At 38.8% G+C, this 14,696-nt stretch overlaps 1 protein-coding gene and 1 long non-coding RNA gene across 4 annotated transcripts in view; one reads left to right on the plus strand and one right to left on the minus strand.

The window, feature by feature from the left end:
- LOC127881574 (nucleoporin SEH1-like) overlaps positions 1 to 14,696 on the plus strand; it is a 45,606-nt gene that overhangs the window by 2,726 nt on the left and 28,184 nt on the right. For both annotated transcript variants that reach the window (XM_052429555.1, XM_052429554.1), the window contains exons 2-9: positions 342 to 395; positions 4,259 to 4,483; positions 5,001 to 5,131; positions 6,314 to 6,406; positions 7,748 to 7,888; positions 9,770 to 9,854; positions 10,606 to 10,684; positions 13,922 to 14,042. In XM_052429555.1, coding sequence (XP_052285515.1) covers positions 342 to 395; positions 4,259 to 4,483; positions 5,001 to 5,131; positions 6,314 to 6,406; positions 7,748 to 7,888; positions 9,770 to 9,854; positions 10,606 to 10,684; positions 13,922 to 14,042 — 929 coding nt within the window. The remainder of the gene's footprint in view (positions 1 to 341; positions 396 to 4,258; positions 4,484 to 5,000; positions 5,132 to 6,313; positions 6,407 to 7,747; positions 7,889 to 9,769; positions 9,855 to 10,605; positions 10,685 to 13,921; positions 14,043 to 14,696) is intronic.
- Positions 11,884 to 13,643, minus strand: LOC127881578 (uncharacterized). Of its 2 annotated transcripts, none has more exons than XR_008050156.1 (3): positions 13,612 to 13,632; positions 12,416 to 12,466; positions 11,884 to 12,109 (listed from the first exon to the last, which is right to left on the minus strand). It is a non-coding gene; the product is annotated as an uncharacterized LOC127881578 (long non-coding RNA). The 2 variants fall into 2 exon arrangements; XR_008050155.1 differs by lacking the exon at positions 11,884 to 12,109 and adding an exon at positions 13,510 to 13,560 and having other exon boundaries at positions 12,334 to 12,466; positions 13,612 to 13,643.

Raw genomic sequence — 14,696 nt, forward strand, 5'->3', positions numbered from 1 at the left:
AGACGATAACCTTCAACAAAGATTTCCTGGCTTCTGTTACTAAGGAAACTCTTGATCTATTCAGCAGTTCATTGCGAATCCAATAGTGGTCCAAAATGGTTTTGCAGGAAGTCTTTTCTGTAACCATGCTGACTGTCAGTCCCAGACTGACTGCACACTTTTCACTACCAGGCGACACTGATCTGAAATCTATCTGTATGTCATTGAAGAACGGTCAGACCCATGAGAGCATTAGAAAAGTCTGCTTTAATCACATGCTTAAAGGCCTGTTTTCACTGAGATTGTCAACAACTCAAAAATACCATGTAATAAGATGGTGGACTGTGTTTTTCTCATTGTAGATCTGGGACCAGGACAGCAGCAATGGTGAATGGAAGTGCTCCGCCAGCTGGAGGGTATACATCTTGTAGCAATTCATAAGCGCTCTGGGAAAACAGGGCTTAATGCATGTGTGCAATTTACACTTTTATGGAATATTTCGTTTGAAGAAAGTCTCTTTTATATAAAAAATCCAGTCGAGGCGGAATGTTTCATTTTTTAGCTCACTTGAGCACAACGTGCTCATGGTGACCTTTTGTGATCGCCTTTTGTCCATCATGCGCCGTCAACATTTGCCTTGTGAACACTCCAGCGGCCACATTTATTGTCTGATCTTCATGAAACTTGGTCAGAATATTTGTCCTAATGATACCTCGACTGAGTTCGAAACTGGGTCATGCTGGGTCAAAAACTAGGTCACTAGGTCAAAAAAAAGAAAAACCTTGTGAACACTGTAGAAGTAACTTTTGATGCCCAATCTTCATGTAACTTTGTCAAAATGTTTGTCTCAATGATATGTTGGTTGAGTTCATAAATAGTTCCGGTCCGTTGAAAAACATGGCTGCCAGGGGGCAGGGCTGTATTCCTTTTATGGCTATAGAGAAACGTTGTGAACACTCTGGAAGTCACAATTTTTGCCCAATCATAATGAAACTTGGTCAAAACATTGGTTTCATTGATATCTTGGATGAGTTTGAAAATGGTCCAGATCGGTGAAAAAACATGGCCGCCAGGGGGCGGGGCAGTTTTCTCTATATGTATATAGTGAAAACATGTGAACACTCTAGAAGTAACATTTTTGGTCCAATCTTCATGAAATTTGGTTAAAACATGTGTTTTCTGGATAGGACTGTTGAGTGTGAAAATGGTTCGGATCTGTAAAAAAGCATGGCCGCCAGGGGGGCGGGTCATTTTCCTTATATTTATACAGTAAAAAAAGCTTGTGAACACTCGAGAAGTCACATTTTTTGCCTATTAATATTAATCATCATTATTTTTTTTCTAAACATCAATTTTATAAATATCTTGGACAAGTTCAAAAATGGTCATGATGGGTGGAAAAACATGGCTCCCAGGGGGTGGGGCAGTTTTCTCTATATGTATATAGTGAAAACATGTGAACAGTCTGTTAAAGAAAGATAACCTGAACATGCAAACTGCCTAATAGTTAACTCCCTTGTTAAAACCTTGTAAAAACTCTAGAGGCCACATTTATTGTCGAATCTTCATGAAATTTGGTCAAAAGATTGGTCTCAATGATATCTTGGATGAGTTAGAAAATGGTTTAATTTGCTTCAAAAACATGGCTGCCAAGGGGCGGGGCATTTATCCTTATATGGCTATATAGGGCTATAATAAAACCTTGTTAACACTAGAGGCCACATTTATTAACCAATCATCATGAAATTTGGTCAGAAGATTAGTCTCAATGATATCTTGGATAAGTTCGAAAATGGTTACTTTTGCTTGAAAAAACATGGCTGTCAAGGGGCGGGGCATTTTTCCTTATATTGCTATAGTAAAATCTTGTTAACACTCTACAGGCCACATTTATTGTCCTATCTTCATGAAACTTGGTCAGAAGATTCATCCCAATAATATATTGGAAGAGTTCAAAAATGATGCTGGTTGGTTAAAAAACATGGCCGCCAGGGGGCAGGGCATTTTTCCATATATGGCTATAGTAGTAGAACCTTGTTAACACTCTATAGAAGCCACATTTATTTTCCAATCTTCATGAAACTTGGTTCGAAGATTTGTCCCAATGATATCTTGGATGTGTTCGAAAATAGTTTCAGTTGCTTAAAAAACATGGCCACCAGGGGACGGGGCATTTTTCCTAATATGGCTATATATGGCTTTTGTAAAACCTTGTTAACACTCTAGAGGCCACATTTATTGTCCAATCTTCATGAAATTTGGTCAGAAGATTGGTCTCAAAGATATCTTGGATGAGTTCAAAAATGGTTACTTTTGCTTGAAGAACATGGCTGCCAAGGGACGGGGCATTTTTTCTTATATGGCTATAGTAAAATCTTGTTAACTTACTAGAGGCTACATTTATTGTCCAAGCTTCATGAAACTTGGTCAGAAGATTCATCCCAATAATATCTTGGACGAGTTCAAAAATGATGCCAGTTGGTTAAAAACATTGCCGCCAAGGAGCGGGGCATTTTTCCTTATATGGCTATAGTAAAACCTTGTTAACACTCTAGAGGCAACATTTATTTTCCAATCTAAATGAAACTTGGTCAGAAGATTAGTCTTAATGATATCTTGGATGAGTTCGAAAATGGTTTCAGTTGCTTAAAAACATGGCCACCAGGGGGCGGGGCATTTTTCCTAATAAGGCTTTATATTGCTTTAGTAAAACCTATTAGCACTCTAGAGGCCACATTTATTGTCCGATCATCATTAAACTTGGTCAGACGATTTGTCCCAATGATATCTTGGATGAGTTCGAAAATGGTTCTGGTTGGTGGAAAAACATGGCCGCCAAGGGGGCGTGGCATTTTTCCTTATATGGCCATAGTAAAACCCTGTTAACACTCTAGAAGCCATATTTATTGAACGATCATCATGAAACTTTGTCAAGAGATTTGTCCCAATGATATCTTGGACAAGTTCGAAAATGGTTCCAGTTGCTTGAAAAACATGGCCACCAGTGGGCGGGGCATTTTTCCTTATATGGACTTATGAATCTTCATGAATCTTTGTCAGTATATTTTTTTAAATGATATCTTGGATGTGTATGAAAATGGTTCTGGTCTGTTGAAAAACGTGGCTGCCTGGGTGTTCACGAGTCATGAAAGTTGGTAAGAACATTTTGTTCTAATGACATCTTGGGCTGAACAGAAAAGGGTCAGTTCCTTTGAATCTCAGGTGAGCGACTTTGGGCCCTCTTGTTATTAGCGTATGCAGACTATACAGGCTTATCGAGCACAATACTGTATGCACATGCCAGTGTGTTTTTTTCACATTTTGGGAATGGGGCCGGGTCCCTTTGGATTGGGATAAGTTGCAGCATTTTTACTAAAATTTGGAAATAAGTGTTGTTGTTTGACTTTAAAGGCAAAATATTCAAGCTCTGCTCTGGGAAAATTTCAGCTTAATGCATGAGTTGAAGTAAATAATTTTCAGGGGTCCTGTCAATAAAAATGGGGGTCCCAATAAATATGCTGGCTGTGTCAATTAGTTAAAAGTATAGTAATCGATTATTTACGTAAACAATAGCCGAGATTTAACACACGCCTGTACAATTAAAGATTGTGTTTATTTTTATAGGTTAATCTTGCTTGCCAGATAATAAGCTATTGTAACCTCAGTAAGCTTTTCTTTCAAAGTGGCATAAATAGCTCACATTTATGCAATGTAATCTCAATTCGGGACTTTGCAACTAGCAACAGCAGGTGCGCAATAACACGATTGTTCAATAAATCAACAAGCGAGACAACTCGTACATCCTTCTAGAAAATTATGCACTGCAGTTGTCTTTCAGAGTTTCTTGTTGATATTACGAGAACCAATACATCAAAATGATTTTGCGTCCCATGGGACGCAGATTAACAAATATGACGGGTCCTGACTGGCATTTTATGCGTATTTGATGCAGAATATCGTGTCCCATAAAAACCCTGGCCTATACAGTCTGCACAGGCTATTCATGGATGGCACTTTCCATCTCCACTAGATTTTTTCGCAAAGATGAGCCTTCGTTTAAAGTACCATACAAGCGGAGGTGTCGTCTTTGATAAGCCTGTGTGGATTGCATCGGCTAATCTGGCATGTCAATTTACACACATGCATAAGTCCAGTTTTCCCGGAGCGTGGCTAATTTGAGATCATATATGATGTCATGTAAATATAAATATTGAAAATATTTAAGAACCCATTTGAAATATAAGATGAAGTTAAGATGCTATGCTGAATGCTGTGCCAGGTCCACAGTGGGTCGGTCTGGAGGGTGACCTGGGCACATCCAGAGTTTGGCCAGGTGGTAGCTACGTGCTCGTTTGACCGGACAGCTGCCATCTGGGAAGAGATGATGGGAGAAAACCTTGCAGAGGGTGAGCACCATGCGTGGATCAAGCGAGCCAGTCTTGTGGACAGCAGGACTGCAGTGACTGACGTCAAGTTTGCACCCAAACATCTGGGATTTCTACTTGTAAGTGGTAATTGTTTTATTACCAATACTTAAGCAATACCCATCAAGCTTTCTATTAAATACTTTTGCTTTAATGTTTATTTCTTCATAGTAAGTGGGCACATATGACCACTATGATGACCACAGCTTTACTACCTAGAATGCTTGGAAGAACACTCCAAATGACAACAAAGGGAGGTCACACTGCTCTATGATTTACAACTGTTAATCTTCTTTTACAAGTGGATAGATAGAAGATATTTGTGGATTTTTGTGTATAATCGAATATTATTTCACAAGCGGTTAAACAAATATTTACGCCAGTCATGAAAATGTACTTTTTCTGAAAAAACTTTAACCACTAATAACATAAATATTCAAAAATTTGACAGATACAATAAATGTTCTTTTCATTATATGCTTAAGTATACAAAAGTAAATGAAAATATGCAATAAAAGCTCAACATCATTAGTTTGTGTATATTTTAGTTATTTAAATAGCTGTTTAACAAGGTAATAAAGGTTCCCTAAATTCCAGGCTACATGTTCCACAGACGGGATAGTGCGGGTCTACGAGGCCCCTGATGTGATGAACCTCAGCCAGTGGTCCCTACAGCATGAGATCTCCTGTAAACTCAAGTGTAGCTGCCTCTCTTGGAACACATCTCGGTAGGCAGGGACTGGCAGACCTTTCGAATGTATCATTTGTCAGTGTTGTGCAAAAATGGGCCTTTGAGCATTTCTGAAAAGCTATCTCTGTATCAGTCTGCTATGATGAGGCAGTGTTATTTCACCAGTTTGGGAATGGGTCTCAGGTCCCTTTGGATTGGGAAAAATCACATAGTTTTGATTTGGGAATTAAGTATTGTTGTTTGGCTAACAAATGCTTTAAAATTGAGAAGGAAAGGGATTTCAATATTACATTGACTAAGGTTTAACCTATAGAGCTTGATGTGAGAAGAACTAAATGTTAAGACTTATTAAAAAAAATATATTGTTTTGGAAACCTTTGGGAAATTGGGAAATTTTTTGGTCACTGGGAAAAATATATACTTTTTCCATTGGGAATGGGTCCTTTTACAGGCCGCAAATTTGAAAGGAAAAAAACACTGTGGGGCGTCATAATGTTTGCTAATGGGACCAGGACACCTTGAGAGACTTTCCTTGTGGACAGTGTATCTGCTGACAAGGCTGTGCGAAACACATGTTCTGTCCGGAAATTCATGTTAACTTTTGCGTATAACAACTATATATCTTTAATATGTCTACCACACATATTATTATTAACCTTAACATATGTGTTCAGACTCTTTTTAAATATTTCTGACCAATACCTGTAGATTAGATCTGCCTTTTAGCAGGATGCACATTTATTTACTTTGTAAATGTGCAAAATCTCCACATCGCTGTTACTTTAACAGGTATTTAAAATTTAGCTTTACACATGTGTTTGGGCTATTTTGTTAGGTCACTGCCAAGTTCCATCACTTTTACCTGCAATTTAGCTGAATTATGCCCCTTTTTATTAGAAAAATATGGGTGAGGTTTGTTTGAAACTACTCCATGTCTCTATATTTACTACAAGTATTTAAATACAATGTTAAATAATGTGTTTAGCATCTTAATGAGCATTCACTGACCTATAATTGTTAACATATTTCAGCAGGTTCTTTAACATTTGAAGGTTTGTTGAAATTCTGATTGAAGAGTCCGTGCAACAAGTACATATCTCTTTCAGATATTTGATTAAAGCTCGAAAAATGTGTTTTGAATCATCATGAAAGGTTGATCACCAAGGCCCATAACTCTGATCTGCAATCTAGCAGAATTATGCCCATTTTGTACTTTCAGTCGTCACCCAGCCATGCTTGCTGTAGGAAGTGATGATCCCAATCCATCTGCTGGGGGCAAGGTGCAGATCTACGAATACAACGATGCCAATAGGTCAGCACAAATCAGTCACATTCAGGGAAAACTGGGCTTAATGCATAAATTGTCCTCCTAGATTAGCCTGTGCAGTCCACACAGGCTAATCATGGATGATTCTATCTGTTTTTATGTAAATTTTGGTTTAAAAGAAGGATTTTTTTACACGTTAATCAATTGTAGGAATAAAGTGTCCTCCCTGATAACCCTGTGTGGACTTCACGGGCTTATTATCCCCCGCCAGAGGTGGAGGGATATTGTTTTGGCGTTGTCCGTCCGTCCGGCTGTCCGTCCGGCACTTTTGTGTCCGGAGCCATATCTTGGAAGTTCTTCGGTGGATTTCATTTAAACTTGGTATGAGTATATATATGCATAAGAGGATGATGCACGCCAAATGGCATTGTACACCATCTGTTAAAAACAGACTTATGACCCTTTGTATCTTGAAAAAATGCTTTTTAGTGTCCGGAGCCATATCTTGGAAGTTCTTTGGCGGATTTCATTGAAACTTGGTATGAGTATATATATGCATAAGAGGATGATGCACGCCAAATGGCATTGTACACCATCTGTTAAAAACAGACTTATGGCCCTTTGTATCTTGAAAAAAATGCTTTTTACTATAGGCACTTTTGTGTCCGGAGCCATATCTTGGAAGTGCTTTGGCGGATTTCATTTAAACTTGGTATGAGTATATATATGCATAAGAGGATGATGCACGCCAAATGGCATTGTACACCATCTGTTAAAAACAGACTTATGGCCCTTTGTATCTTGAAAAAATGCTTTTTACTATAGGCATTTTTGTGTCCGGAGCCATATCTTGGAAGCGCTTTGGCGGATTTCTTTGAAACTTGGTATGAATATATTCCCGCGGCTATATTGTTTTGGCGTTGTCCGTCCGTCCGGCTGTCCGTCCGTCCGTCCGGCACTTTTGTGTCCGGAGCCATATCTTTTAAGAACCTTCCTTTGTCTTAGTTTTGTGTTATTGTCCTCCGTCCGTCCATCTATCATTATGTTCATCCGTCCAATTTGCACCCATCCTCAAACAAAGCATATGTTGCGGGGGATACCTTGGGCCTTTCAGGCCCTCTTGTTTTAAATGACACTTTATGCACAGCATTAAGCCAAGTTATCATAGAACAGGGCTCAAAAAAACGGTATCATGTTTTACCTTTGGGTTAATGCTAAGTTTAAGGAATGATACGTTGATACTTGTATAGTGATTTTTGTGTTAAAATCTTAATAATAGATTTTCTATAAGTTTTCAGTTACTCATTTATTAACTCTTTGTATGGAAACCTATTTCTGCAACTCTGTTAAGCTGCTACACCAACTGTTTTCTTCAATATTTTGTAGGAAGTGGAACAAAGTGGAAACAATTGCCATGGTAACAGATGCAGTTCATGACGTGGCGTTTGCCCCCAATCTGGGGCGCTCCTATCACTTGCTGGCTGTGGCATCTAAAACGCTCAAGGTCATCAGTATTGAGCCTTTAAGGTAAGGATATTTTGGTGTGCATAATCCATGAGTATCGGCCTGCAGACAGACAATGTAACTTTGCTCCAAAAAATGTCAGACATAAAGACTTTGCTTGAGCGTTCATGGGGCCAGTTTGGTTTGGTCATTGTCTCAGTGACTCATCTTAAAACGGTAAACAGATGTTTTCTGATCAATAACTTGTTTGGATGGAAGATTTGGGTTGACATTTTTTTTTGTAGGTAGGTAACATTCCGGCTAAGCATGGGATTGCACAATTATTTAAATTAAATTAATCACTTAAACATTAAAAACCTGTTTTCTTGCAGTTTCAAGGTCTCTTATTAGTTTTTTTACATAAAATGTATATTACAGCACTATTACAATTTTTTGCTTGTGGTTTGATATGCGAGAGTAGCTGTATTTGTCATGACTGACAAGACGGGGGTTTATTAGGAGACAATGAACTAAAGTTTTACCCTTGGTCCATCATGCCGTGTGTCTTTCTGTTTATCCATTACAACATTTTAGGGGGTTTCAGACCATCTGTCCACAAAACATGATTTGCGACTTCTAAAAAATTACTGAATTTTACTGATGCATGGATGGTACTTAGTACACATATACGGATTAATTTACAAGGTGAAAGTTGAATTTAAAAGGTCACTGTTACATACAGAAATAGAAACAAAATTCATCAATTGTAAAACTTAAAAATACTTAATAATATATGGTCATGAATCTCGGTATACAATTTGGCTGTTTGTCTGTCCCTTCCGCCAGAAGTCAGTGGCTGTTACTAAAAATAGATTAATTCTAAATAATGCAATTACTATTGAAAGTATACAAGATATGATCATAAAACTTGGTATTATTGTTAATATAAAATAGAAAGTAGCCCTTGTCAAAGCACAGTTCATCTAGTTTAGCAATGTTGGGTATTGCCATGTTAAATATTGTTGTGTTGCATATTGATGTGTTCTTTATTACTGGAGGCTCTGTCTGGTAACACAGGGCTTAATCCCTGTGCATACAGTGTTGTTCCAGATTGGCTTGTTCAGTCAGCACTGGCTGGACTTAATCCCTGTGCATACAGTGTTGTTCCAGATTGGCTTGTGCAGTCAGCACTGGCTGGACTTAATCCCTGTGCATACAGTGTTGTTCCAGATTGGCTTGTTCAGTCAGCACTGGCTGGACTTAATCCCTGTGCATACAGTGTTGTTCCAAATTGGCTTGTTCAGTCAGCACTGGCTGGACTTAATCCCTGTGCATACAGTGTTGTTCCAGATTGGCTTGTTCAGTCAGCACTGGCTGGACTTAATCCCTGTGCATACAGTGTTGTTCCAGATTGGCTTGTTCAGTCAGCACTGGCTGGACTTAATCCCTGTGCATACAGTGTTGTTCCAGATTGGCTTGTTCAGTCAGCACTGGCTGGACTTAATCCTGTGCCTACAGTGTTGTTCCAAATTGGCTTGTTCAGTCAGCACTGGCTGGACTTAATCCCTGTGCATACAGTGTTGTTCCAGATTGGCTTGTGCAGTCAGCACTGGCTGGACTTAATCCCTGTGCATACAGTGTTGTTCCAGATTGGCTTGTTCAGTCAGCACTGGCTGGACTTAATCCCTGTGCATACAGTGTTGTTCCAGATTGGCTTGTGCAGTCAGCACTGGCTAATCAGTGACAACAATTTCCACTTTTGTGGAAATTTCTATTTTCCACTTTTATGGAAATTTCTATTTAATAAAGTCTGTCTCCTATACAAAAATCCAGTCTAGGCGGAAAGTTTTGTCCCTGATTAGACTGTGCAAACTGCACAGGCTCATCTGGAACAACACTTCATGCACATGTATTTAGCCTCATTATCTCAGAGCACAGCTCATATTATTATATTGCATATTGCAGGAGAGATGGCACTCTCAGTGGAGCAACAGGTCTGACACGGTTTGAGTTGCGCCAGGTCGGAGATTTCCCCAACCATGACTCTCAGGTACCTTCAGCTGACGCACCTGTCCTTCTGTAGTTCCTTTGGTGTGATTGTTCATGCCTCATCTGTGAAAACTGACCTTGATGTACTTGCGTAAAAAGTTGTCACAGATTAATCTGTGAAGTCTGCATAACACTTTACGCCTACAATCGATTTGTGTTTAAAAAAAGACTTCCTTTGAACCGAAAATTACATAAAAGTGGAAATTGTCTTCCAGTGATGACATTTAACGCAAATGCAGTTATCCAAGTTTTCCCAGAACAAGCCTCCTACAGTGTTCATCCTGGACTGCATCTTTGGGATTCTTGCAACAAATAATCAACATCCAGACAGTGGGCCATTAAGACACAATTAAGACACATACAAAATGTAAAAGGCGCACGGCATATTTCAGCCCCTGGCGTTTTTTAGGTCACTTGAGTACAATGCTTTTGTGGTTGCCATTTGTCAGTCCTTTTTTGTCAATATTTGCCATGTGAACACACTAGCAGCCAAATCTATTGCTAAAATTGCTTGAAATTTTGTTAGAAGATAATTCCCAATTATATCTTGGCCAAGCACAACAGTGAGTCACTTGGGGTAAAAAGCTAGGATACTTGGTTAAATTTAAAAAAAAAGCGTGTATTTATGCAATTTCTAAGATATTTTTATTGAGTCTAAGAAGATATTTTACTCTAATTATGGGTTGGTGAAAATAAGCTCATGTGTAGTTGTCATTGTGCAGTCTATAGTTTGTCATTATGGTGTGTTGCAGGTGTGGAGAGTGTGCTGGAATGTGCTGGGTACAGTCCTCGTGTCTTCAGGAGATGACAGCTGTGTACGCATGTGGAAAGGTAACAGTAATCAGGAAGTATTGAACAATAAACTTATTGTATTCAAGTATTGCCTTAGTGTACCTTTGTATACTTCTAATTTAAGTCATAATAAATAAGTGAATGAAGATTTCTATCTGCAAGACTGCAACATGTGCAAAGTTGTAATATTGTGTTTAAGATGCATACAGTTTTGTACGGCAGAACTGTAAATGCCAAATATGTGATTATTAAGACAAAATTAGTTAGTACTGAAATCTGAAACACACTCATACATGCAAGAAAATACACTGGAAGAGGTTCCTTGGGACTTTGGTTTATTCTTTATTGAGAAGCTTTCAGGTGTGTTTTCTATATGAGCCGGTTGTGTTCACTTATGGTCCACACGTGGATTAAATTAAGGTATAAGGATCAAAGGTTGCTCACTGAGCCTAACTCTGTGAAAACTGGGCTTAATGCATCTGCGTACAGTTACGTCCCAGATTGGCCTTTGCAGTCTAAACTGGCTAATTGGACACAACACTTTCCACATTAATAAGATTTTCGTTAAAAAGAGACATCATTTAGACAAAAAATAGCATAAAAAGCAGAAAGTGTTGTTCCTGATTAACCTGTGAAGACTGGGATGACACTTAACGCACATGGACTCACAGGCTAATCTGGGACGACACTTAACGCACCTGCATTAAGCCCAGTTTTCGCAGAAGGTGACTCCACTCTATCCATTTTTATCCTTTTAAAGATTTTGAGTTAAATCTTAAATCACAATCATGAAATTCTGATATATAGAAAAAAAAAGAAAAATTATTATTGTAAATATGCAATAAAATCTAAGAGTAAAAATAAAATAATTTCAAAAATGTCATAAATAGTTTCTTTTGTAACTGCAGAATATTGTGTCATGTTTTGCTAGAACTGCAGTGAAAAAATGTTTTCTTTATTACCTTTTCTGTCTATAAACTACATATTTACAGTTTCTATATATTTGCGGTAATGCCAATAACAACTCAAATTGTTGGTCATCTATAGTTAAACAAGCAATATTAGCTTTTTATGGGAAAATGGCACTTAATGTTTGTGTGTAAAAAGTGGTACCAGATAAGCATGTGCAGTCCGCACAAGCTAATCAGGGACGACACTTTCGTTTCAATGTTTTTTTGCTTTAAGTCCCTTCTTAACAAAAATCCAGTTCATGCTGAAAGTGTAATCCCTGATTAGCCTGCGCAGACTGCACAAGCTAACCTGGGACAAAACTTAACACACATGAAGCCTGTGCAGACTGCACAAGCTAACCTGGGACAAAACTTAACACACATGAAGCCTGCGCAGACTGCACAAGCTAACCTGGGACAAAACTTAACACACATGAAGCCTGCGCAGACTGCACAAGCTAACCTAGGACAAAACTTAACACACATGAAGCCTGTGCAGACTGCACAAGCTCACCTAGGACAAAACTCAGCACACATGAAGCCTGCGCAGACTGCACAAGCTAACCTGGGACAAAACTTAACACACATGAAGCCTGTGCAGACTGCACAAGCTAACCTAGGACAAAACTTAACACACATGAAGCCTGTGCAGACTGCACAAGCTCACCTAGGACAAAACTCAGCACACATGAAGCCTGCGCAGACTGCACAAGCTAACCTGGGACAAAACTTAACACACATGAAGCCTGCGCAGACTGCACAAGCTAACCTGGGACAAAACTTAACACACATGAAGCCTGTGCAGACTGCACAAGCTTACCTAGGACAAAACTTAACACACATGAAGCCTGTGCAGACTGCACAAGCTAACCTAGGCAGGGTGTTTTTTTTACTAAGAAAGTGACGCCGATATTCGGCGTCTTCCCCTACCAGAATTTTTCCCCCCAAAAAACCATTTCCCCTCCAAAAATATAATTTTTCACCAAAATATAATATTTTACCCTCAAAAAAATGTTTTTTTTTCTTTTGGGAAGTCGACACTTATCCAATTTGTACGATGTACAACGATCTCGCTCTCTCTCTCTCTCTCCCGACGAACACTCAAATCTGGGAATCCCAGTGATTCTATATATAGCTCTTAAATTACGTCATGGAAACCGGGCAACTAATCGTACTAATCATGTGACTATTTTACTGGACTCCGGTCTTGCGCGAGAAGGGTGTTTCGTCAATTAATTACCGGAAACCAGTCGAATTTTCATCCGGGTTATGTGAAAGCCAAGATATAAACGTTAAAACTGAAAAAAGTCTCACAATTGGCGTTCATACACAAACAAAATAAAACGTTCGGACTCGGAAAATATTAATTGTGTTGACGCATTTTTTAAGAATGAATCATTAAAAACCGTTGAAACCCAGCAGGATTCGGAGGTACATGTAATCAACATCGATTAATACTGTCGGATTATTATGAAAGTGAAAGTAGACAATCGGCAGCTGCTGCACCTTTCCCTTCCAATACTGTAGCAGATCTAGATCGTCAACCCATTCATCATGAAATTGAAATCACAATATTGACATCCTTCCCCGGCCCCAGTTGAAAACATTTTCCATTATTAGAGCTACCCCTGCAACTTTATTTAGGACTTTGACTTTAATATCATACTTGTTCATGTGTTTAAGAACAAAAAGGTCAGAGACATGCCTCTTTTTCTATAAAAAAAACCTGAAGTCTATAGGTGAGTTATAGACATTGAAATAAACAGTTTTTATTTTTTTCCCCAAATATGTCTCTTTCACGCTCGATTTCCCCCTTTTACCCAGCGTCCAGCGTCTTCCCCTTTTTCTAAAAAAAAAACCCTGCTAGGACAAAACTTAACACACATGAAGCCTGTGCAGACTGCACAAGCTAACCTAGGACAAAACTTAACACACATGAAGCCTGTGCAGACTGCACAAGCTAACCTGGGACAAAACTCAGCACACATGAAGCCTGCGCAGACTGCACAAGCTAACCTAGGACAAAACTTAACACACATGAAGCCTGTGCAGACTGCACAAGCTCACCTAGGACAAAACTCAGCACACATGAAGCCTGCGCAGACTGCACAAGCTAACCTGGGACAAAACTTAACACACATGAAGCCTGTGCAGACTGCACAAGCTAACCTGGGACAAAACTTAACACACATGAAGCCTGTGCAGACTGCACAAGCTAACGTAGGACAAAACTTAACACACGTGAATTAAGCCCTGCTTTCCCAGCATGAGGATCATGTGTGCAATTATCTCTGAATTCACTGGAGAGATGTGTTTATGTTGCTAGGTAACTACCTGGGTAACTGGAAGTGTATTGCTGTGATGAAGGGTGACGGTACTAAGATAGACATGGAGCGGAACCAGTCCACTCTCTACTCTAGGGACAAACAGACTGCACAACCAGTCAGGTAGGTTAAGTAGCACCCGTTTTGAATGACTGCGCTGTCCTGTCAGGCCAGAATTAAGTACTTTTGTGTGGAGAATGGTGTTACATACCTTTTGTAGTGGAGGATCTTCTATGTTCAGTAAGATAGGGGTTGTGTTTTGCCAGAAACAATTGCTGTTAGGTTGGGCTGTTTTCACAAAGTTGTTGTTGTTTTTGCCAGAAAGACTTAAGTGTTTTGATTATGTCTCATTGCAGGAAACACATAAGTGTTATTATTTTGGTTTATGCCAGAAACACTAAAAGGATGCTGTTTTTGTCTGACTAAAGTCACCAGGGCCTGTATTCATGAAGCTCTTTGTTGAAATTTTAACTTAAGTTATATACATTTCAGATCAAACATTTTGTGAGCATTCACTTTTTTCTGCCTACTCAAGGATAAACGATTTATCAAAATTCTCATTCTCAATTGTTGAAAATCAAAATGACCAAAAATAAATAAAAATCAATACAATACACTTAAAGAAATTTTTTAATGTAAGGAATATTCTTAAACTTGTCCCAAAATATATTATCTGTGCTCTGTAGAAAGGGGGGGTTTAATGCATGTACATAAAGTCCACACAGACTAATCAGGGACAACACTTTCCCCATTTTTTTTATAGTTTTCCTTTAAAGA

This window comes from Dreissena polymorpha, chromosome 5, assembly GCF_020536995.1.
Source record: "Dreissena polymorpha isolate Duluth1 chromosome 5, UMN_Dpol_1.0, whole genome shotgun sequence".
In the NCBI taxonomy this organism is placed as follows: Eukaryota; Metazoa; Mollusca; class Bivalvia; order Myida; family Dreissenidae; genus Dreissena; species Dreissena polymorpha.